Source organism: Ochotona curzoniae, unplaced genomic scaffold (genome assembly GCF_017591425.1).
Source record: "Ochotona curzoniae isolate NIBS_2020 unplaced genomic scaffold, NIBS_Ocur_1.0 patch106, whole genome shotgun sequence".
Taxonomy (NCBI): Eukaryota; Metazoa; Chordata; class Mammalia; order Lagomorpha; family Ochotonidae; genus Ochotona; species Ochotona curzoniae.
Window position 1 is genome coordinate 1,153,505 of NW_024466647.1, and position 23,804 is coordinate 1,177,308.

At 53.1% G+C, this 23,804-nt stretch overlaps 1 protein-coding gene across 1 annotated transcript in view; it reads left to right on the top strand.

Moving 5' to 3' along the window:
• The window catches only part of LOC121166264 (phospholipase B1, membrane-associated-like), a 100,696-nt gene that overhangs the window by 61,681 nt on the left and 15,211 nt on the right, over nt 1-23,804 (top strand). Inside the window, exons 33-49 of the mRNA XM_040995369.1 lie at nt 435-508; nt 4,362-4,405; nt 5,228-5,336; nt 7,047-7,098; nt 7,467-7,547; nt 8,052-8,117; nt 8,785-8,885; nt 10,206-10,287; nt 10,676-10,780; nt 11,561-11,656; nt 12,073-12,144; nt 18,041-18,109; nt 20,469-20,529; nt 21,002-21,060; nt 22,325-22,392; nt 22,590-22,633; nt 22,796-22,895. Coding sequence (XP_040851303.1) covers nt 435-508; nt 4,362-4,405; nt 5,228-5,336; nt 7,047-7,098; nt 7,467-7,547; nt 8,052-8,117; nt 8,785-8,885; nt 10,206-10,287; nt 10,676-10,780; nt 11,561-11,656; nt 12,073-12,144; nt 18,041-18,109; nt 20,469-20,529; nt 21,002-21,060; nt 22,325-22,392; nt 22,590-22,633; nt 22,796-22,895 — 1,283 coding nt within the window. The remainder of the gene's footprint in view (nt 1-434; nt 509-4,361; nt 4,406-5,227; nt 5,337-7,046; nt 7,099-7,466; nt 7,548-8,051; nt 8,118-8,784; nt 8,886-10,205; nt 10,288-10,675; nt 10,781-11,560; nt 11,657-12,072; nt 12,145-18,040; nt 18,110-20,468; nt 20,530-21,001; nt 21,061-22,324; nt 22,393-22,589; nt 22,634-22,795; nt 22,896-23,804) is intronic.

Here is a 23,804-nt window from a genome sequence, read left to right on the forward strand (position 1 = left end):
GGACCCAGGGCTTTGGGCCTTCCTCTGTTTTTTTTTTCCCAGGCCACAGCAGATAGCTGGATGGGATGTGGAGCAGCTAGGACACGAACCTGCACCCATATGGGATCCTGGTACATGAAAGGCAAAGATTTACCACTGAGCCATCATGCTGGGCCTAAGATTTTTCAAAATAGGTTTTGCAACTATGATTCAAGTTGGCCACCCAGAATCCCCTAGGAGAAGAGCAGGGCTTGTGCTGATTCAATGAGGAGAGTATAGTCAAGCCAGAGAAAACACAGTTGGCTGAGAAGGCTCTGGGCTCCTGGTCCCTTGCTCTTCCCTCTACACTCTTCCTTCTGCCTGCATACATCAGAGCACTGGGAAACCCCTGCACATCCACAGCCTCCTTTTCCTTCCACATGGTGGTTATCGTGTGGATTCTGATGTCTTCACAGGCTGGCAATGGAATTGCTTCCAAACCAGATGACCTCGCTGATGTTGTCACTCAGTATCGGGGACTGTCATTCAGGTAACGTTAACCTGGGGACTTACCTCCAGAGACAAGCAGGGGGTTTGTCCCCTGCAAATCTCAGAGAGCAAGGACGACATAGAGAAGGCACAGAAGGAAACCCTGTTTGTTGGTGCTGTGTGTGACCCCTTGATGGGTAGAGAGGAGATCTTACTTTTGACCATCTTTTCTTTTTTTCTTTCCAATTGTACAGAGCAGGTAAACCAAGGTTCTCATCAGGCTCCCAAGGCAGCAAATGCAACATGAAATGCTCTCGAAAAGCCCCCAGTCCCTGAGTCTTCACCTGCTGCTTGTGTGGACGGGGACCCCTGTTGGCGCGCCTGTGTCTGTTTACCGTCTGTATCTGTGTATTTACTCGTGTTGCTCTGTAATCACGCCTCTACCTTTCCATGTGCATTCAACACGTACTTTGGGAGGAGATGATGGACACAAAGCCATAAGCTTCAGGCATCCCTGAGCCCTTCGGGGCTGTGATGAGATGAGGGAGGCAGAGGAAAAGCCTGGACTCAGTTGGCAGGTGTTGTTTAAGAAGACACCTGAATGCTATAGGGGCCAAGAACAGGGTGCAGCAAACCTTGCCAGCAGGGGTGGGAGGGCTTCCCAGAGGAGGGCGTGTCCAGCTAAGCCTTAAAAGGTGAGCAGGGAGTCCTGTTGGGGACCTGATGGGTTGGGGGGCTTTCCAGACACAGGGATAGAAAAGCACTGGATGTCAGTGAGCAGCTGGGCAGGGGAGTTCTTAAGTTTCTTTGCTAATAAAGTTGTTGTTTGACTTCGCTTCCGATTGTCAGGGAGCTGGGAGCCTGTTACCTGGGAAAGCAACCAGAAAGTAAGCAGCCACAAGAGGGCAGTGTGCCGATGAGCAACACAGGGCCACCTGCCATGGGACATCTCTTCCCCAGAAACAGGCACAGAGGACTGGATGTGGTGATCAGGACTGTGGCCAGCCTCTGGCCAGCCCTAGGAGGGTTCTGCAGACAAAGGTGCAGGACAGGATACAGCCCCTCCCTGGTCCCTAAGTTCCTTTGTGTCCTCAGCTAGGTGGTCTCTAACAAGATGCCGTGGGACAAGGCAGGGCCTCACCTCTCTGTCTCAAGTACTCCTGAGGCTGCAGGAAAATCCCAAGCAAGAAAATGGAAATGGAGTTTGTTCTAAACAGGGAGGAAGAAGCCAGGGTGGGAGACAGCGCCACCCTGTGAGTGACCATGGCAGTGACCATGAAAGAGGAAGTGAGGGAGACAGCCAACCCTGGGGACACTGCCTGGGGACATGAGATGCCCTGTACCACTTTGCAAATGCTAGCCAAGCTCCGGCTTCTGGGACTGAGAGGCGGGCTGTTTTCTGCTTGCAGCGGCTCTTCTGCAGGTACAGAGACCTAGCTGTTCTCTGCATCTTGCTGCCAGAAATGCCCACTAGAGCCTGATGTCTGATTCCTCTAGTTTGACCTCCCAGGTTTCATGTTCAGCTGCATCTGTACCTGCCCCCTGAATGCACAGGTGTGCCAGATGGCAGCTCCAGGAGGTGACAGGGATGCCACTGTCTTTCTGGGAGATTCTCAGGTGTGTGAGCGCATTAAGGGCTCATACCAAGAAACCCTGTGATATAGACATCTTTAAACTCTGCATCATCCAGCTGCACGTTCTTCTGCTGCTCTTTCTGACACCCTTTGTCATCCCCTGCAAGATGTCCGTGCAGTAGAGCACTCTGAGAAAAATGATTTTTTTTCCGAAGCCCTCAGGTTGAAAATGCCAGATCATTAGTGCATCTGGGCCAATTAAGAATGCAGCTTGAACCTCTTCCCCCCATCCTCTCCCCCTAGGGGACCAGCTGCAAAGGCGGCCCTCATAAAGCTAGGGGAGTAGCCTGTTTCCTGGGGGAGTGGGTGTTGCTTTGGCTGTGACCACTGTGGGGGCCTTGGTGATGAGGCCACATGTGGGACACGGGTTCCCATGTGGGCAGTTCAGCCATGCAGTGAGGCCAGAACTCACAAGAGCACTGTGTCTTCTTCCACTGAGATCAGTTTGCTTGTTTGGGGTCACTCAAGAGATCAGAGTTAAACTGACTTAGCAAGAAATGCGTTTGTTTAATTAGTCAGGAGGAATTTGATCTCTTACTATAGAAGCTCTTGTTCAACAAAGGTCATTGTGCCTCATTTTCTCTTCTTTACGCTCTTGATAATAAGTGATAAAGCCCAGTCACAGAGCTCACAATGTAATGTATACCATGTTCATTGAGGGGGACTAAGGTAGACCAGATGTCCTTTATGCCTCATATTGATCTGAACAAAGCAAGGGTTTATATAATTTGGCTCCCCATTTGTATCTGTATAGTCGTTTTTCTTCTTAGGAATTTGTACTCTAACAGGTCAGAAATTTCTGTAGGTTGTTGGTTTTCGCCAGCCACCACACTTGTTATAGAACAAAGACACATTTAAGTGAGAAATTACTATGCAATATGTATACATGTTTATGTGCATTTTCCATGTTTTGTTGAAGGAAGAAGGGAGGCAGAATTAAAACATGGAGGTGTGGGGAAGGTACATGCACTTATCCTTTGCTTTCCACTCAATTGTACATGTTCTGCTTTGGTGTCTTTTGTCCAGAGAAAGAAGGATCATGAACAACTGAAGTAGCTTCGTGCAGAGTTGGAAATGAATCAGGCCTCCACCAAATGCCCAACCACTGGCCAAATTAGCAGGGAGAGAGCTGAGGGGGCAGGGAGGAGAGCAGGACTGCCCCAGCACTGCTTACTAAGCCTTGACTTACGGCCTCCACCAGCCTGGCATACGTGTTTGTTGAGAGAAGAGCAGCTAAGGGTGACTCCAGACAGTCCTCTGGGGCGTCTGCTGGTGGGCTGGATGCTAAGCCTATTGAATCTGTTGTGACATTTGAGAGGCAGAGAGGGAACGCTCTCATCTGCTGAGTTGTTCCCCACATACTCACCACAGGCCCAAGCTGTGCCAAAGCCAAGTGCTCGGTCCCCATCTGCCATGTAGTAAGTGTCAGGAATCCAATCACTTGAGCCACCCCAATGCCTCCCAGGCCCTGCCTTAGCAGGAAGCAGTAGGCGGAAGTTGGAGCCCATGGTGTACTCTGGTGTAGAACCATGGCCATGTTAGCTAGCATCTTACCCCCTAAGGCTGTGTTCCTAAAAACCCATCAGCCTGGACTAATGCACTGGGCTTGAGAGAAGAGGTAGAGGCAAAGTAAGGGTCAGTGCTGTATACTGCACAACAGACCTGTTAAGGCAGAAATGCTTCCCTTCTTACCTCATGTATGTCAGACTCCGTTTCAGTGCATGAGATTTTGCGTGCGTCTTGAGCTTGGGATTCAATAGAATGTTGGAAGGCAGTGCCCCCAGATCTGCCAGTGCAACTAACCTACCTGCTGGGCAGAGGCAAGCGCCTTTGTTTTCTGAAGCCTTCCAGCTTGGGCTAGGATGTAGCTCACTTCTGCAAGTGAGTTCACCTCTATGCTCCTCTGTCCTGCTCTGTAACATGGGACTCGTCATGATGACCTCCTGAGTGTGGTGGGAAATCCTAGATGACTGATCTGGGCTGTGGCTGGGCACAGTGTGCGCTCAGTCCAACACCCAGCCTTCTGACCTTGTCACAAGAAGAATCGCACAGTCCTGTCTTCGAATCCTGGATTTGCGGGGAGCAGATCCACTAAGGAAGTGAAAATGCCTCGGGATTCCTCATAGAGACATGGGTCTGATGCATCTTGCAGTGTTGGCGTGCGTGAAGAAGGGTGGGGGCCTTACAGTGAGCATATATACTGATGTGTGCATACTTTCTCTCTCTCTCTCCCTCTTTCCCTCTCTTCCTCCAAATCTCCCCTGACCCCTCTCTATACAGTTCAGGAGGGGACGACTCCCTGGAGAACGTGACCACCTTACCTAGTAAGTAGCCCCCAGGGGCTTAGGGGTGTTCCTCTTTCTTTCAGCCTGCGATTCTCTGAGAGCACCTCCAAGGTAGCAAAGGAATCTTCCCAACCACCTGCAGGCTAGAACCAGAGGCCATGCACAGGCAGCCTAAGATGATACTCCAAATGCTGGATTTGAAACCTGCAGACCCAAGCTGAAGCCCTGCCTTACCTCCTGTTTGTGGGGTAACATAGGGCTGGTAACCAAATAGCCTGAACCTTGGGTGTTTCCAACTAGCCTGGAAGGGTGCAGAGATAAATTGGATGGTGACCCTTCAATGAGAATTATATATGTTGTTTATACATTGATTTGAAAGGTAGAGTGATGAGCAGGCCAGGGGAGCTGAGAGAGCGGGCTTCTATCTGTGGATTCACTCCTGAAATGGACATAAGAGCCAGACCTCAGCTAAGACAGAAGCCAGGAGCCTGGAACTCTGGGACTCCCATGTGGGTGGCAGGGTCCCAAGTAGCTGGACCATTTTCTTACGGTCCAGGCTCACAGCAGACAGCTGGATGGGTAGTAGAGCAACAGGGGCTCAAACCTGTACTCTGATGTGGGATGCAGGTATTGTGGGCAGCAACTTAGCACTTTGTGCCACAGCACCAGCCTCAGGAAAAGATTTGAGTGAGAGGCTCCTGACACTCTGGCCTACATTGTCCTCAGAACACTGAAGTCAGCAATTCGAGCACACACCCGCTTCTCCCCAGGCTGTATGGGCACCCAGGCCCCGTGGCGCTGGAGATGTCCTACCTGACCTCGGCCTGATCTCTCTGTGTTCCCTTCCTCCTCTTCTTCCAGACATTCTCCGACAGTTCAACAGTGGTCTCGTCGGCTACGCTGTGGGCACTGGTGATGCCAGTACCACCAATGCTTTCCTCAACCAGGCTGTCCCTGGAGCCAAGGCAGGGTACGACACTGGGGGATGGGCCTGTGGGGTAGAGGGAAGGGGGTATGAAGTCCTCATGGATCTCACAGTGCTGAACTGTGTGTGTGCATGTGTGCACATGCAGCACGGACCATTCCCTTGCTGCATCAGGAACCTGAGAGGCTCCCGCCGCCCTCTCCCTCCCCCTGCTGTCCCTCCCCATGCCTGAGGCTGTAACAGGAGTGAGAAGGACAGGCCCTCACAGTGAGTGCCTCACTCTGAACCTGGCTCTCCTAGGCAACCTAGTCTCATAACTGCACCAGCTGGCCACCTTCATCCAACCCTTTTTTCTTTTTCAAGATTTATTTCTCATTGGAAAGGCAGATTTACAGAGAGGAGTGAAAGAAAGATCTTCCATCTTATGGTTCACTCCCCAAGTAGCTGCAATGGCCAGAGCTGAGCTTATCCAAAGCTAGAAGCCAGGAGCTTCTTCTGGATCTCCCACATGGGTGCAGGGTTCCAAGGTTTTGGACTGTGCACTTCTGCTTTCCCAGGCCACAGCAGGTAGCTGGAAGGGAAGTAGAGTAGCCAGGACACAAACTTGTGCCCATATGGGATCCTGGTGCATGCAAGGCAAGGGTTTAGCCGCTGAGCTATTGTTCCAGGCCCTCATCCTACTCTAAAAACTGACTATAAAGGTGCTAGAGGGATCTGTTTCCCAGAGCCCCACATGTAGCAATGCCCCGGAAGATCGGTGGGTGCCAGGTGAGTGGGTAGACAAGACAGGATGTCAAGTCTTAGATGTCTCTGGGGAAACCTGCTCTGCTCCTACCTAGCTCCATGGGGGAGCTGGCAAGAAATGAGCCGGAACTATGTGGTTTCCCCAGGTGGCTTCCCAGTGGAATGTGCACCTGTTCCATGCAGCTCCTGGTCCCACTACCTGAGCCTCTGCCTCCCCCATCACACCCATCCTTTCTGGGCATGATCTCCTGCCCAGCCCAGCCTCTGAGATAACACATTTCCTGGCAGCAGACATAGCTTGGAACAACTGACCCCACCTCCTATCTGGGTATGGGGGGGGGGGGTCACCATACTGTGGCCCTATCTCATCCAGGGCCATTGCAAGGCCCTGAATAAGCAGAGAGCTTGGGTGCTGGCACTATGCTTTCCATGAATTATCCCAGGCATGCAGAGAAGGCCGGCTATTCCCCAGCCTTTCCTCTTTCTGAAGGAAGTATGCAAACAAGCTTACGAAAAATAGCATCTAGGTAAGGGAGAAAAAGCACAACCATGGAGGACCGCCAAGGAGGAAATGGCTGTGTCCATGTGAGTGACTTCAGGGCAAGTGTGTTTGAGCATCAAACTTTGAGCTTCCCGACAGCTGGGGTGAAAAGAGAAAGCAGGCTAAAACTTGCACAGATTTCAGGCTCTCTACTTGTCTTTGAAAAGAAGCGAGTGGTTCCTTCACTTGGAATCCTGAAAGGCATCTTACTTGTGGAGTCCTAGAGAAGAGACTGTGGACAGCAGGGCCTGGGACTGTGGCTGGGGAACAGTAGAGGCGCCACTTTGGCTTTTCAATCAGCTGTTCATTAACTTCAGGTGGGGCAAGTGGCTCCTTGGCTGCAGGCCTCCAGGTCTCTGCCAGCTCATGCAGTAGGGGTGAGGCTGCAGAAGCTGCTAGTCCAGGCCCTGGAGGAGGAAGACTATGGGCATTCTCGCTCACCCAGGCTGATTTTTTTCTCTCTTTCTTAGGGATCTGGTGAGCCAAGTGCAGGCTCTCATTCAGAGGATGAAAACCGACCATGTGAGTCAGGCAGATGGTTTTATAAATGTGGGTTGTCTAAGCCAGTATGACCATCTCTACATGGAGTGGCCATCATGACCAGCAATGAGAGCCCCGTCAGTACAGGCACCCCTGCAGTGCTGGGACAGCCCCTTTCCAAGGGCCAGTGGAGAAGATGATGGGAGTAGGGAGAAATGGGCTGCTGGTTTCCATGACCTTGAAAGTCCCTCCCAGCGCGGAGAGTCTGTGGTCTATAAATAAACCTTTAACATTCCTTCCAATTCTGTTCTCTCGATGGGCTGGGAGGCCATGGAGGGTTGAGTGGATTTGCATGGCAGTGGCATTTCTGTTTCTTGGAAATCCTCAAGCGTGTCTCTCCCTCCACATAGAGAATAAACTTCCAAGAAGACTGGAAGGTCATCACGGTGCAGATCGGAGGCAGCGACTTGTGTGACTACTGCACAGATTCGGTAAGGGGCCTGCTCGATGCTCCTGACTTTGACCAGTGGGCCTTTCAGAGCCTTCCTGCGAGCAGGGCTGAGAGCCAGTGCTGGTTATCCGACTTCACCAACTATGTCTGCACACAGACACGTACCCCACTATCACCCACTTGCTTTCACATTGCTTACTCCTTACCCATCAGGTTCCCGGTACCATCTTCACATCCGAGATGGCGAGATAGCAGGTAGCAGAACACGGTGATTCTAGTCCTGTCTCACATAACCCCTAAGAATTCAGAAACAAAACCTGTAGATTCCAAGCAGTCAGAAGCAGCCTTCTCTCTCTCCTTTTGACCTGCTCTGTCTGAAGGTCCCGGGTTTAGCCAGTGGTTGACTGTTCATCTCAGACTGTGCCTCCAGGAATTGTCACCACTGGAGGCCAGAGGGAGGATGAGTCCTCAGGGCTGCAGCTGGTAGGAAAGCTGTCCCCACTGCCTGCTCTCCTCACCCAGCTCCTCTTTTCCATTCTTGCAGAACTTGTATTCTGCAACCAACTTTATTGAACACTTGCGTGATGCCTTGGATGTCCTCCACAGTGAGGTAGGTGGGTCTGATGGGCAATGGAGGTGGATTGTGGGGAAGAGTGATGGATACCCCCACCCCTCAAGGGAAAGGCCAAGGGCATGGTCTCCTTCCCTCTGCAGAGACTGGGGCTCATCCCCAAAGAAGCATCTTTCCATTTGGAATCAGCCCTAGAGGATGTCTATTCATCCTCTTGGTGGCAGCTGCCAGGGAGCTCCCAGACTGGGGACTCTGTACTGAACCACAGGGTGCACCTACAATAAATCTGGTGCAAGGACAGGTGACCCAGAAGAGTGTCCTGACCCTCATATGCCCTACTGGACAGATGTGTGCCCTTGCCTACCCATCCAGCAGGGTTGGGTGAATGAGGCTGGAGGGAACTGGATGGAGCTCACCACAGGTGAGGCCGATGAGCTGGGATCCTGACATGACCCAGAGCTGACCTAGCATTTATCGTCTGCCTCCAGAAAGTGCCACTTACCCTGTAGCCCGTGTCGGTGGCATCCCCCTTCACCCTGGAGTTGTGAGCCTCATGGCCTCTGAGCTCTTCTGCATCATCCTGTAAGAGGCTTCCCGAAATGCCACTTGTGGGGCCACCCAGGCAGGAGTTCTGAAGGACCCTCTGACCCATTCCCAGTTTTTCAGGAGCCCCCGGAGCCTCCTTCATCTCTAGCTTTGCCCTTAGGTGCCCAGGGCCTTTGTCAACCTTGTGGACTTCATGAGCCCAAGTGTCATCCGACAAGTGTTCCTGGGGAATCTTGACACGTGCCCAGTGAAGCTTGCCAGGTAAATTGGAGACAGCATTGCAGCAGGCTGGTCTGTGTGTGTGTCCAACTTTATAAAGAGGAGACTGTGTCATGACCATTCTCTTCTGGGGAGTCAGGGCCTTGCTCCCGTCACCCTCCTCCCACCCCAAGTCTTCCCCACCTTCAAGGTACCAGCTGGGTCAGGTGTTTGGCACAGCAATTTAAAGTACAACTTGAGACATTCACGCCCCACATTGGAGTGCTTGGGTTGAGTTTGACTCAACTTCCTGATCCAGCTGCTTGCTAATGAACACTGTGGAAGAGAACAGATATTGGTTCAACTACTTGGGGTCCCTGTCAATCCACGTGGGAAACCTGGGTTGTATCTCAGGCTCCTGGTTTTGACCTGGCCCAGCTCCAAATGACCAGGTCATCTGGAGAGTGGCCTAAGATCTTGTATCTCTCATACTCTTTCAAATCGATGAGAGCAAATTTCCTTTGAAAAAGAAAGCAAACAAGCTCCTCTAGGCTCCTGAGAAAATACAGGGGCTAGAGTCCTAAAGACGGTGTTGTCTTGGCCATTTAAAGCAGCAGCACGCAGGGATGAATGAGGGAGTCTTCAAAAAGTTAGTGGAAAAGAGCCTAGAAAAAAAAATTATGTGTGTTAAAGCAGACTCCTCTTTGAACTGCATTTCCCCACAAGCTCTTTGAAGAGCTTTCCTGATCTGTATGTGATCAAATTATAGCAGGAAGTGAGGAAAAGACCCTGGGTCCACTGACCTTCCAAAAAGGGGGACAGGTTTGTGAGGAAGTTCAAAGTGGGAACATTTTGTGGCAGCAACTGGGTGGCAGGCCCAGGACCGTGTGTCTTGTTATTCAGCAAACTTTCCATGTACCTTGATGTATTTCACAAATCTCTCAGAATGAGCTGTGCACTGGGTGCTGGTCTGAGCCCTCCTAACACTCAGTACATGCCCCATGTGTGAAATGATCCCTCGAAAGACTGCAGGGGAATTCAGGGGGCCCTGCTGTGGGTCCAAGGTGACCGAGGCCATGGGCCTCTGAATAACCAGCTCTGGTGCAGCTGAGGCCGCCTGCTGATTGCTGGTTCCTCGCCTCATTGTCTGATGTGTCATTTGGTCAGCATAATCTGTGGCAGGTCCCAGCACCTGCTATCCAGAGTCCTCAGTTTCATGGGAGGGTCTCTGTCACTTGAGTCCAGACAAAAACTGCCCCTGCGTGCACCTTGGGTGTACAGGGTTTCTGAAGCCAAGACTCGAGTGGGCTGGCCTGCTCCCCTGTAGCCGGAACCTGATCAGAATTTCACCCTGGGTCCATGCCTGCTGCCCTCTCCATGCAGCGCCTTGTGTAACTGTGTCCTGAGCCCACGGGAGAACTCCTATGAGCTGACCCGGTTGGAGGCCCTGGCACAAGCCTACCAGGTAAGATGCCCTCCACCCCGCCCACAGCCACCATCCCCCCAGCCCCAGAGCAGGCACACAGATACGCCTCAGTGGAGACACCACCTGCCCTGTGCTGCTTCTCTGGCCCCGGAGCAGGTGTCTCAGCCAGCGGCAGAATAATCAGGGATGCTGGCTAGGCTGCCCTTGGAAATTTAGCCCCATCTCCTGGCTGGTGGCCCTGGATGCCCCAGGACACCACTTTTCCCCCACCTGTACCCTGGCAGCTGAACTACCTCCCACTCCTGGCATCCCCAAGTCCCGCCCTCCTGTCTACCCCCTCAGGCAGGCTGTGTGACTTCCTGCCTTGACCCTTTGAGCAGTGTGAAGCCCTAGGCCCATGCTCAAAGCCCCGTGCCTGTGTCCCCAGAGCGGCATGCGGGAGCTGGTGGAGTCAGGCCGTTACGATACGCGGGAGGACTTCACCGTAGTGCTGCAGCCCTTGTTCCACGATGTCCGGCTTCCTGTCCTGCAGGTACGCACTGGGCCCCGTGCCAGGGTCCCACAGGACAGAAGCACCAAGTCTTTATCCTCAGCACACTCACGAGGCTGGCCAAAGATGGCCATGTGGACGCCGCAGGGGCGGGCATGAGGCAGGGGAGGAGGAGGAGGTCTGGGTCCCGCTTGCTGTGTTTCCCGATTTCAGTGCGTTCATTTGCTGTCCCACGTGAGGTCCTGCAGCTATAAGGGAGGACAGAGGGAACACCTCCTTCCACTCTGCCGTGTCCTCTGCTGGGCACTGCTGGCCTGTGGACCCAGGTGCCCATGCCAAGGGCCTGGCCTAACGAGGGAGGCTGGAAGGAGGGCAACTCTGTGCCCCCTTATTACCCCAGGGCAGAAGAGCTGGTCATGTGAAGTCACCCTGGTCGGATCCAGCTTTGCCCAGGGCCTGCCCAGGGTAGGGCACTCTGCACCCCACCAGCACTGCAAGATGTTGCTTGGGGTCCATCAGTGGCTTTTCCCAGCCCACCGATCCGACTCCCTCTGAGGCCCGGCACCCCATACCCATAGTGCTGAGGCTGTGGATAAGCAGGCCCACAAGCACCTGCAGCACTTCGTGCTTTTAAGCTGACTGGGGGGAGTTGTGGAACAGAAAGGAGAGGGGCCTGAGGTTACCCACGATCATTGACCAGCAGGAGTGCTCTACTCCTAGTGCAACCTGGGGCATTCCTGAGGAGGAGGAGGGGTGGTGTGGTCAGCCCCAGGAGCTGGCCTCTACCAGCAGGTGCCTGAGGGAGTCTGGGATCTCTTCCAGAACGGGAGCCTGGACAGGTCCTTCTTTGCACCCGACTGTATCCACCCAAATCAGAAGTTCCACTCGTGGCTCTCCAGGTCCCTCTGGCGTAACATGGTGAGATGAGCAAGTTGTCCCCAGCTCCCTTGGGCTCCAGGGGACAGCAGAACCCCAAGTCCTTGGATTGTTGAACCTGGCCCTCGGGCCTGGGTTCAGGCTGGACACTTCAGTAGAAACCCATTCACTTGAGATTGGGGTCCCAAAGAGGCTGCATGGCTTGGCCACGGCTACGCCCTCTCCTCGGTGCTGGCAAGCGTTATAAGAACCCCACTCTGCTTTAGTGTTTCCCCAGGCCAGGCTGCCACATCACCCAGTAGCCCACTGCCAGCAGCTGGTCGAGCCAGCAGAGGAGGCCAGATCCCATGACCCTGAGTTGGGGTGAGCTTTTTCCCACTGCAGCAGGCTGCCAGCAACGGCTCCTTGCTGCCAAGTTCAGCAAGTGCACCTGTCTGTCTCTTTCCTTCTCTGATCAGCTGGAGCCACTAGGAGGGAAAACAGACATCCTGGACCTGTCAGCGAACCTTGCTCTCGCCTGCCCCACTCAGGTAACTAGGGAGGGCTGGCCTTGCCCCTCTCTGAAACCAGAGCTCAGATTGGCCCTGGCATGAGACCCTTGGCTGCCACCTCCTCTGACCTCTAGACTGGGAATGGGGCAAAGCTGGAGGTGAGAGACGAACAGCTGGAGGGCATGGCGGGCAGGGGAAATGATGAGAATAGACAGGATGGATGAGTGCAGAGCAGTTGTTTCTCTGGAAGTAGGAAGAAGGGGATAGGGGGTGGGGGGGTGGTTGGCGTGAGGCAGGGGGCTCATGCAGACTGTAGGCTACAGGGCTTGGTGAGGGCCAGGCAGGCTCAGGCGCCCTGTGGAGCTGCAGCTCAGGTTTGGGAGTTTCCAACCAGGAGAGGCAAAGGGGATATCCTGGAGCTGTGTGCTGGGGGCCAGAAGACAGGCCTGGGAGAGCCAACAGGCGGGCGGGAGTGAGCAGTCCCGCTCCTTTTAAGGAGGAATATGCAAGTGGTTGTTAAACTTGATTTCAGGCTTCTGGGTGGGGGCAGGTTCACGTTTCCATTGCCTTCAGTTCTCATTTCCAGGGCCTGTCTTTTGCCTTTTTCACCAAATAAGGCCAAGGGCAGGGAGCCCTCGGTGCTGATAAAAGCAGAAGGCCCCAGGGTGGGGTCACACCACTGTCTCCTACTCTCCCAGCCTAGCTGTTATGGGGATGGGCCTGCAGCTCCCCCGTGCGTCTGCTGGGGATCCGGGAGTGGGCACCGTGCCGGGGCCCACACTTTCCACTGCTGCCCACGTTCCCCATTGCTGCCCTCCCCACCCTGGTCTGGAGCCCAGGCCTTGCATGCCATCAGCCTCACCAGGAGAGCCTCACCAGCAGGGAAGAGTGATGGGGAGGGAGGATAGCAGCATGGCTGCCTCCAGGGCAGAAGGGTCAGGTGCTGTCCAGAGGGTGCTGGCTGAATCCTGTGTGCCCAGGAGGTAAGGAGAGGAGCCAAGTGACTTGGATGGTAGGGGCATTTGGGGACCCCAAGCAGTGCTTAGCAACCAAACTATAGGTATTTCAACATTTTAAAAAATAACCCACATGGCTATAAAGTATGAAGATCAGCCACAAAAGTTCTCCTCCAAACTCACAGACGTGCAGCACACAGCCATCATTCACTTGCTCTTTCTCCCAACAGCTCCTGATTAAGCACTGGCTTGAAGCCTGGGCACTGGTCCAGACACAGCCCTGGCACTGTGGGTCTTAAGGGTGGCTTCTGCCCTTTCTGCCCCAGGGCTGACTCCCCCCACTACTCAGCAAAACTTCACACCACAGTGGGTCCAGCTTTTCCCTCCTGGGCAGAGCCCCATGGAGTCAAGCAGGCACAGAGGAGGGCAGGTCTAGCCCCCTGCACTTGGTGAACATGCAGCCCAGGAGCTGCTGCTGAGCAACCATAAGGTCTGTTTCCCAAGGGCCCATCTGTTAGCCAGCTGCTGCCACCTGCCCACAGACAGGGGTGACTGACAGATCACAGAGAAAGGAGACCCCGCCCCATCCCAACGCAGGCCCAGTCAGGCTGCTGGGCTATGCTGCCTAGCCAAGGGATGCAAGTTCACAGCGCTCCATGGATCTCAAGTGCACAAGTGACTGACAGCCACAAGTGATCTTCCACTAGTGGGGACCACAATGCCTCTTCCCTCCCAGCTGGGGCGGACGCTCTGCCCAATCCCTCCCCAACTCCAGGGCAGCTGGCTGAAGCTTCTGGAAGATCAGTTCAGCCCTTCAGCTTTTGCTCCTTTTTGACCTCTCTGAAGTTATTTGTCCAATTTAGCCTCCTGCTCCTTGGGGTTGTGGCCACCCAGCCATCCTGATTTTTTTGTTTTGTTTTGTTTTCAGCTTTTTTCCCATTTCATCTCTTTTAATGACCCCCTTTCCCTTCTCGCAGCCGTTCTCCAGCACTCGCGCCTCAGCCTGGCTCTTTCTCCCTCTGTCCTCTCCCACCCTCTGCCCTGCCACCTTTGAGGTTTCTCCATTTCCAGGATTTCCTGGTAGATTTATTTGCTCTGGATTCTTCGTTCTCTCAAGCAACGCCTTCATTTCTTCTTGTTCCAACTCCAACCCTTAAAATAGCTTTCTCCTTGGATGCCCCACATGGTGTAAGGCTTCTCAAAAGGCAGGTTGAATATGTCAGCATCGGACGGTGAGGGCTGCCCAGTGTCCGGTTCCTTGACTTTGCTTCAAGGAGGATTTTAGGGGTGAGTCAGAGCATAGGAAATAGCAAGCAGCGAGTGTTCTATGGAGAAGGTCAAGGTTACAGGATGCACACTCACCACGTGGAGCCTGCCTGGGGCGGAGCGGTCTCTCAACTGTGTGTAATGTTTAATAGTGACTGGAGGGGTACATTTGAATAAAGCCTAGGAATAGTCATGGATTTTTCTGGAAGTAGGTGGACACGTCTCAGATTGAGCATCCACCTTTCACTTCCTATCATGGTAGAAGGTAGGTATGTCATTTTGCATGCCAATACAAGGAGCTGCAGGTCACTCTCGGACAGCCTTGGTCCCTTAAGCTGGCATGGGGGTGTTTGTCTCCGGAGTGAGGAAACCCAGTTCATGTCCTATGATGCCCATGTGTCTGGGGTTTCCTGTGTCCACGCCCTGTGGCCTGTCTCATGCTGCTCAGAGAATCCGTGAAAGAGAGAGGGAAGCGGGATGAGGAGACAGGGACAGTTGCATCTTATGTATCAGGAAGAAGGGCAGAAGGCTGTTCGGTTTCTTCCTTATTCATGTTCTGGGGCTTCAATTATGACTTAAACAGTTGGACAGGGGTGACGCTGTCACCTTCCGAAGGCTCAGAGTTTTCAAATTTCATCCTACCCTGAGCCCATCACCTCATTTGAGTTGAGCAAAAAAAAAAAAAAAAAAAAAAAAAAAGGAGTTTCTGAGCCAAGCAGGTACTAGGTACTATCTTCCAGCAGTCTGTCACACTTCCCTGTTTGTCAGTGTTGTGGAGAGCAGGAAGTGTCTGGCACCACAGGGGACAGGACTCTTCCAGAGGCCACCACCTGCTGTACCCACCACTCCCATAGCTCAGCGACTCAGTCCTCCAGTCTGTGTGTGTGAAAGGTCGCCTGGTCCCCCGCCCATCCTCTGCAGAAACTGAGTCCTCCTCCTCCTCCCGCCCCCACCCCGCAGCCCAGGGATCTCCGCAGGAGGGCTTTGGCATCCAACTGCTGCCATCTCTTGCTTGTAGTAACTGGCTTCTTGCACGCCTCCCTCTCTGGGTGGCATCATCAAGCTACCAGGTGGCTCTCTGTGAACAGGCTGTGCCATCAGTGTGGGTAAAGAACCAGCTCGCTGGGAATAGGGTAGGATAGCAAGCAGGCGTGGGCACGCCAAGGGGTGCTGGTACGTCTGCCTCTTTCCTACTGCCACCTCCTCACTGCCTGCCAGCCCCTGGCTCTGGGAACTGCTTCCCCTTGGGAGCTGCGGCACCCCCTTCAAGTTGGTGACTATGCCCTCTGGCTTGGTGCAGCCAGCACAGCCCTGCTCCTCCCCCAACACTCTGCTGGGGGTTTGCCTGTTCGTGGTGCAGCTGCCACGGATTCCCCACGATACTGACTCGCGCATCATGGCCCTGTCGGGGTTCTGCCTGCTAAGCAGGGCCTGGGCAGCACAAGTTCCCTCAGCTGCTTCACTTTGGGGCTGGCTTTGTGGGTGCCCCAAACCCAGCCCTGGAGAACCAGTCGGACTGGATCCAGTTCCTGTAGTGTGAGACCTGTTTGACTATAAACCTTTAAGCCACTCTCACTTCTGCAGAAGTTCAGCGGTTGATAAAATTGAAGCCTGAGCACCCTAGCTGTCTGCCTGGGGCCTGTTCTATCTCTGCCCCGGCTCACTCTCTGCCACACTCCAGTCCAGGGTTGCCTTGACTCTGACCCCAGAGCTCTGCCCTTCCCTCTCCCTCCCCCAGCACTCCCTCCCACACTCAAAGGTTCTGTGCTCAGATATGGCCCAATAGACTTGGTGAACACTACTCCCTAAAGCATCAGAATAGTCCTTGTCCACCACAACCTCCTGCGCATGTCACTCTGGGACTAGCTGCAGCCCCCACAGCCCTAAAGCCCACTCAGGGCTCCTATGGGGGGGTGAAGGGCAAGGGCAGGAAATCATGACTGCCTCGCCTTTGGGGACCACACATGTCCCCTAGATCCCAGCCATCACCATTCCCAGCTCTTGGAGGAGGCAGCCCTGCTCTTGGGTCTGGCCCCTGTGCCTACAGGCTGTGAGCCTAGCAGCTGGAGTGCCTGCAGGGGCTGCTCATCATGGGCAAGTGGGTCACCAGCAGGCTGCTCGCAGCGTGCCCTCAGTGGATTCCCTGCCAAGCCACTGTTACTGGAGTCAGTCCACTTAGTGATGCTGGTGGGCGTTCTGGCCTTTGCTGTGTCATGCAGTTGCAGACAGTGCAAAGCACACTTCCTGTCCAAGGATGTCCCCTGGGACATGGGACGAAGGACCAGGAGCTTTACACAAGAGACTGTCCTCTGCTCTATCACCTGGCTGGGTGTAGGACTGGACCATGCAGGTGGCCTGCCAGGTCAGGCTGGCCCCAACTCTTTGTTTCCTATTCACTCTCTAACCTGAAAGTTGGCCTTCCCCTGGGTCAGTCTGTGTAATGGGGCTTTGGGGGATTGCAAGGTCAGATGTCTACAGTGTCAGGCAGCACCGTGAGTGCGTGTGCTGGGTCAGGTATGAGGCCAGAGGAAGTGGTCGTGGCCAGAGCTGGAGAGAGTGTGCCCCTCCTGAGAGTGGGTGGGTCCTCCTCCCTGGGCCTCCAGTGGGCCAAGAGAAAGAAACACAAGTGAAGCATCTCCTGACGAGGCTCTGTAGTCACTTTTCAACCTCTGGACTTGATCTTTAAAAATTAACTTATTTCAAATGCAGAAAAAGAGCTTCCTTCTGTTGGTTCACTTCCCCAATGGTTGCAGTAGCTGGGGCTGTGTCAGGCTAAAACCAGGAGATTCTTGTGGGTCTCCTGCATGGGTAGCAGGGACCCAAGTTCTTGGGCCAAGTTCCACTGCTTTCTCAGGCGCATTAGCAGGGAGCTGGATCAGAAATGGAGCATCTGGGATGTGAGCCAACACCCGCAGGAAATACTGGCATCACGGACAGTGGGTTAACTTGCTACACCACAGTGTTGGTTCAGAACGAATCTTTAAAGACCTCTTTTCCAACTGCAGTTTTCCCTTCTTTGTCCCTTTTCCCAAGTTTTCCGACTAGGGCTTTTCGGCACCATGAGCACGTTTGGTGAGAAGTGTCCCAGCCCTGAGGCCCGAGTAATATTTGTGGATCCATGACTTACTCATTCTTGTTTTTACAGTTTCTCAGTCATTTGCTTTCCTCGTCTACTTCCTGCTTCCTTTTTCTATGAACTCCTCACCCAGGTTTGGATGGACATAGAATCCTGACCAGGCTTGTACAGACCCTGATTGTGCAGTAGATAGGCGAGTCTTGCTTTCACAAGAAAACACACAGGAAGGCAAAGTGAAGGGGATATTATGCCCAGTCCAATGGGGACAGAAGGAACATAACAGATATTAGACTATGCTGTGAATTGTAACAGTTCTCGGGGAAAAATGCTGAAATATGCATCCCTTGTCAGAGAAATTACAAGGGAAAGAAAACATGTGAGTCTGCGGATTAGGGATGCCGTTGCTAAGGGGGGAAACCACAGCACAGAGCCCAGACTAGAAAAATGTACGGAATCCCTTTTAATCCGCTGCCAAGCTGTTATGTAAAGCCCTGTGGTGACCGAGGGCTGTTTATACAGATCCTTTTATTTCAGTGGAGAAGATGAAGCCAGAGCGCTTACTTGCTCACTCTGATCTTTCCGAGCCATCCTCCGTGCTGCCTGCTCACCTCTGTGTGTGGTTTCTCTTCTCCCTCAGAACCAGCCCTTCCTGAGAACCTTCCAGAACAGCGACTACACGTACCCCACCAGCAAGCCTGCCATTGAGGTAACGCCCGGCACTGGGCTGTCTCACTGAAACACACCATCGCCAGCCGCCAGGGGGCGTTAGCTTCAGCGTGCCGCTCCCTTCTGACATTCCAGGCATGATGGGCACTCCCAGGCCGGTTGTATCACATTCTGTTGCTTATCTGACATCAGCCACCAGCCAGCCGGAGGAAGTGCCTGGGGGCCAGTTCCCTCTGACCTTTGCGCTGTTCAGATGGGGCAGCTTATTTTTTCCAGGCAGCTTGGGGCGTTGGGGCAGCAGTAGTTCTTGAGGTGCCATCAACTTCCAGGGACCCTTGGTCCTAGGGGCCAGGCCCAACAGGAAGCTGACACTTGTCCCTGGGCGTTCCCAGATATTGTTGAGTTCAAGTCTGTCATTCTAGCTCTGAGCCTTGACCACCCACAGCCAAGGACTGCTGCTCCAAAGTTGGCCAGCAGGGGACCATGTTAACATGGACCATGTTAAGCCTAGAAGGACAGACCTGGGCCAGATCAGGCTAAGAGACTCAGTCACCACTTTCAGCTTCACCCCCATGGTGGGTCTGGCCTAATGCCAAGAGCTTTGGTAAGCTAACCAGGGAGCTGAGATCTCTGTGGAATTCTTGGGGACCTGTGGGGTGCTAGGCTTATCCTGAGCAATGGAAACTGTGTGGCTGTAGGTCTCTAGCCACTTTGGGTTCTCTCAAGTTCATGTCAACCCAGTGGGAAGTTTGTGCTGGTTGAGCTGCTGACCAACTTGCATTCTAAGTGAGCAGAGGCTGCTGACAATGGTATGCAGAGTGTGTCTGTGCCTGCCCTCTTGGGCTATGAATCTTTGCTTCTGCTGGTGGGGGAGTTATTAAAGCCCAGGGCTAGAAGAGTGTGTATTTTAATAGCTTTCTGCCTAAATAGCAAGGTCAGCAATCAAAATGCAGAGTCCTGGGCCTCGCCCCAGACTGCAGTCTACAAGCTCTGGTGTCCCGGTTGAGGATGTAGCAGGTGGATTTCCCCTGGGACAGATGAGCATGCCTAATTGCAATCCATGTCTGTTCATTCAGAACAAGCTTGTCTCTGGCTTGCTATGTCATTTGCAGATGGATGGATGCTTTTTAAAATTGCATTTCCACCCTAGAACTTGCCTCAGCACACAGGCATATTCTGGATTTCTGATAAACTTCCAAGCAGAAAGAAGAGATCGCTCTGAGTAAACCATATTCCTCCAGATGAAGCCAGTGCTTCACTTAGCTAAGGGATGTTTTGCTGGTGCTCCCTCATGTAGGGAGCTTTCTTTTATTAAAAAAAAAATTAATTTGTATTTATTGGAATGACAGAGTTAGAGAGGGGGAAAGAGAGAGAATCTTCCATCCACTGATTCACTCTCCAACTGGCCACAATTGATCAGGCTGAACCATGGCAAAGCCAGGCACTTCATGTGGGTCTCCCACATGGGGGCAGGGTCCAAGGACTGGAGCCGCCATCTGCTGCTTTCCCAGGTGCACTGGGAGGGAGTTAGATAAGAAATGAAGCTGCTGGGACTTGAACCGGTGTCCTTGTGGGATATCAGTATTGTAGGCAGTGGCTTAGCTTACTATGCCACAGCACCAGCCCCAGAAGGGAGACAGTAACGAGACTTGACATCTCCCTTTTTGATGGACAGAGGAGGGGCCCTTCAAAGCTGGGCACCAGGAGTTGGTGGCGCTGTGGGGGCACTCAGCACGTAGATACTTAGGACTTCTAGAGATCTCCTTCTTACCAGCTTTCTAGGACTAGTCATTTTGGTATCCTCTGCTTCCCAGCTGAAAATAGACCCTATATTACAAAGAAAGGTGACTTGAAGAATGCATGCTGGCAAGCTTTGGCTTGTACTCATGTGAGGAATCAGCTCTTAAGTTCAACATGCTAAAAATCATACAAAACATAAGCTTTGCAACAGAGAAAGCTTCACATTTTCTTGAAAATGACTTAATGATTGCTCTTGTGATGTAACTAGCATATGTCAGTTAGCTTTGCTGCTACACAGTGCTGCCACTATGCTCTTGTATGAGGCATCTGAATCTGTGGTTCCTAAGAAAAATCACGTGTTATATGACTTTGTGTATTTCCTGTACCTTGGGGAAGCTGCTGGCTCCATTCAAGGGTGTGGGTAAGCTGAGGCAGGACAGGCTGAGAGAGTATGCCCTGTGTACATGCACTGTGCCTGGGGGCAGTCAGACATGCATTTCTTCCTAAGTCCTTTCTCGGCTCATTTACCACCTATAGCCTTGCCCTCGCATGGCCCCCTGTATCTCTAGCCTCCTGTGAAGCTTCTTAGCCAGTTCCTGGGTGGACACTCCTCTTCAGCACAGTGAGTGTTGGCACTGTCTTTCCTTTCATTGCTTTAGAACTGGGGCAGTGACCTGCAGTGTACAACGTGGCGTCCTTCCAAGAGTGATCCCAGCTCGGGTGAGTAAAAATGCCATCTCCTGCAGCAAGGGGCCTTGGGAAACGTCAGGTGGGAGAAACACACACACACACACATGCCAACCCTGCACATCACATACACACTGGAGCTTTGAGCATGCTTCGCTGATTCCCCATGCAATGTAGACCGAGATCCTGGGAGGCCCCCCTGCTGAGAGTCACACTTCCTGCGGCCTTGCGGTTTCATTGGTGGCTTCTTTGCTCAGTGTGGTGCTAGTCAGGGGGCAGTTGGAGCTTTCCTGGTCCACTCGGTGAGCAGCCATGATCCTGTTCCCTTCGGTGCATCAGTTGCTCCAAATGAATGCAAGAGGCGAAACTGCTAAAGCCTTATGCTGCCAGTGAGTGCCCTGGAGCTCCACGAGACTAGGGCAGTCACAGACCCTGGGAAGTTTATCCTCGAAGAAGAGGCAGATCTCTCTCGATCCCCAACCCAACCATTTGTCCTCTCCCCTAGTCCATGAACTCCACCCAGCACACATCAAAGTGGTGGCCGCCCTGGGTGACTCGCTGACGGTGAGTACTGAGACGGGAACCCTCAAGCCCAGCCATTCTGTGCAGAATCAGCTTGGGTCCCAGAAGGGCAGCTTGCACACAGCCCACACAGCCACTGTACACACCCTGCCTTCCACTTTTTCCAGTCCAGTTCAGACCAGCCGCCTCCTGAACCTGCCCCTCCAGCCCCAGGGAAAATAGTCTCCCTTCCCTACTTCTCAGGCAAGTTGTCCAAGCTTGCCTACATGGTGAAGGGCCTTATCTCCATCTCCCCAAAATCTGCCCACCAAAGGACATGCTATTTGGGGCAGAGGGAAGCCAACTCCTTGCCCTTAGCCCATTCTTACCAAATGAATTACATCCGCCAATAGCCTGACAATGGCTGGGTGCTCCGTGTTCTGCTAGTAATTCCTGGGCATGTGTGATTGATGAATCTTCCTTTGGGTTTGAACACAGAGATGGCTGTGAAAGGGCACATGCCAGGCCAATAGACAGGGGATTAGCCTGATCATGTCTATGTGGGGAAGGGGCGGGGCCAGATTTCTTAAGCTGGGGGTAGGTGAATCATTTTTTAAAGTCCATGTGTAATTTCACTTGTTCATATGTGTTACTTTTATAAATGTCAGAGACTTTTAAAAATTTTTTCTAAATTTTAATTTGAAAAGTAGAATGACAGAGATGGAGAGAGATCTTCCGTTTGTTGGTTTACTTTCCAAACAACCACAGTGAATGAGGATGGGCCAGGCCTAAATGAGGAGCCAGGATCTCCATCTGGCTTGACTACATGGGTTGCATCGGCCCAAGCCCTCGAGTCATCTTCTGCTGCTTTCCCAGCACACCAGAAGGGAGTTGGATGATAAGCAGAACAGTCAGGACTTGAACTGGCCGTGGCTTAACACCCCCTGTGCCCTGTTTGTTAAGAGAAAATTTTGCAGAAGAGATAAAACTGATGAAAGTCTTGGAGAATGAACTGGGGATTTGAGCAAATGGGAAGGAGGGGGTTCAATGTTCCAGGAAGGATAGAGTGGTGGTGACTGGGCAGACTGGCCCAAAGGCCTCACGCTTTGTGAAGTGACAGATCCACTTGGCCTAGAAGTGAAGGTGAAGATGGATGTAGATGGCCTACTGGAAGCCAGATCATGGCAAGCTTTACATGGTGCTGACAGGGTTTGGCCTTGACTCTGGGGGTCAGGGAAACTCACGGAAGGGTCAGAATTAGGAGGAGGCATGAGGAAAGACGTGGGTAGAGGATCAGGGCCTGAAACCTTCTCTTTGCTTCTCCCAGCTGGCCATAGGTGCTCGACCGAGCAACACCAGTGACCTGCCCGTGTACTGGAGGGGCCTCTCCTGGAGGTGAGGATGCTCTCGGCTCATTCTCTGCTGCTAACGTGCCCCGCAGAGAGGCCTACAATGAAGAAGGTCTCATCCACACAGTCCCAGGACTGACCCCAGGCTCCAGGGTCAGAATATCTGCTTCTGACCCATCTATGTGACAAGGCACAGAGCAGCAGGACTGGGTGATGCTAACGAGTATCCTTTCTCCTCTGCAGCATTGGTGGGGATGGGGCCTTGGAGACGCACACCACACTGCCCAGTAAGTAGCCAAGGAGAGAAGGGGCTTCCCCTTGGGGTGGGGGTAGGGGAGGTTGTCTGTAAGGGAAGAAGTCACCCGATCCTGGGATGATCTTGACTGCCCCCCACCATGCCCAGGCACCATGGGGTCTCCTGCAGCTGCTCACCTGGCCTCTTTCCACAGACATCCTGAAGAAGTTCAATCCTTCCATCCTGGGGTTTTCTACCGGAACCTTGGAGGAGACGATGGGACTCAATGTGGCAGTGCCAGGGGCCAGAGCTCAGTGAGTGGATGCCATTCAGGATGGGCAGAACTAAGAGCCGGAGGTGGAAGGGTGATATCTGGGAGCCTGATCCCTGATGGGACTTGACAGCTATTGCCCGGAGCACCATTGGCATGGGGCCCTGTGTGTGGGGCATCACTTGTGACCCTCACGACATTGAACCTGGGTGCTGTGATGAGGACAAGCAGCCTTGGTCACCCAGGAGCCAGGGTCAGATCATGGCTAAGTGTAGGGCCTTTGTCCTGATTGTGGTTGGTGCTGTTGCTGCCTCTTCAAGCAGGAGGAGGAAGAGCCATCCACCCAGCAAGGACCACAGTGGATCCTGCCTGTCAATCAGGGAGGCCTCCACCTCTCTGTGGGTATCCCCTCTTATCCTCCCTGGCCTCAGAACCCCCTCGGAGTCTCTGTATCCAGACCACTAGGTGGTTAGATGTCAGGGCCCCCTGCCACGGGCCTGGAGGCAGCTTGTTTTCCCTGGATGGTGGTTATTGACAACTATCCAGGTCATTAAAGCTGAAGCTCCTGACCCAGGGCATTGATTTTCCTGCACGGAGCTGCTGGGTGTCTGCGTGTCTGCTCCGTAGGAGGGCTGCTATGTTCAGTCACCAGGGAAACAGCTGCAGCTCCTCCACAGGCTCTGTTTACAGAGAACTTTCTCAGCAGAGGCTGTCACCTGGGGCCTGGGCTTGGTTTTCAAGTCTGAACCACAGGAAGCATTGTCAGTTCCTCAGCGTCATAAGCAGGAAGACATTATTTTTCTGCTAAGACCTGGGCTTGTGGAGCTATTGAACCAACGCCTGATTTCTATTAGGATCACTTCTCATCATCCTTATTAGTATTCAACAGGACAGACGTCGGCACCCAGGCACGGAAGCCCTCCCTGCTTCTCTGCTCCTTTTTCCCACTTCT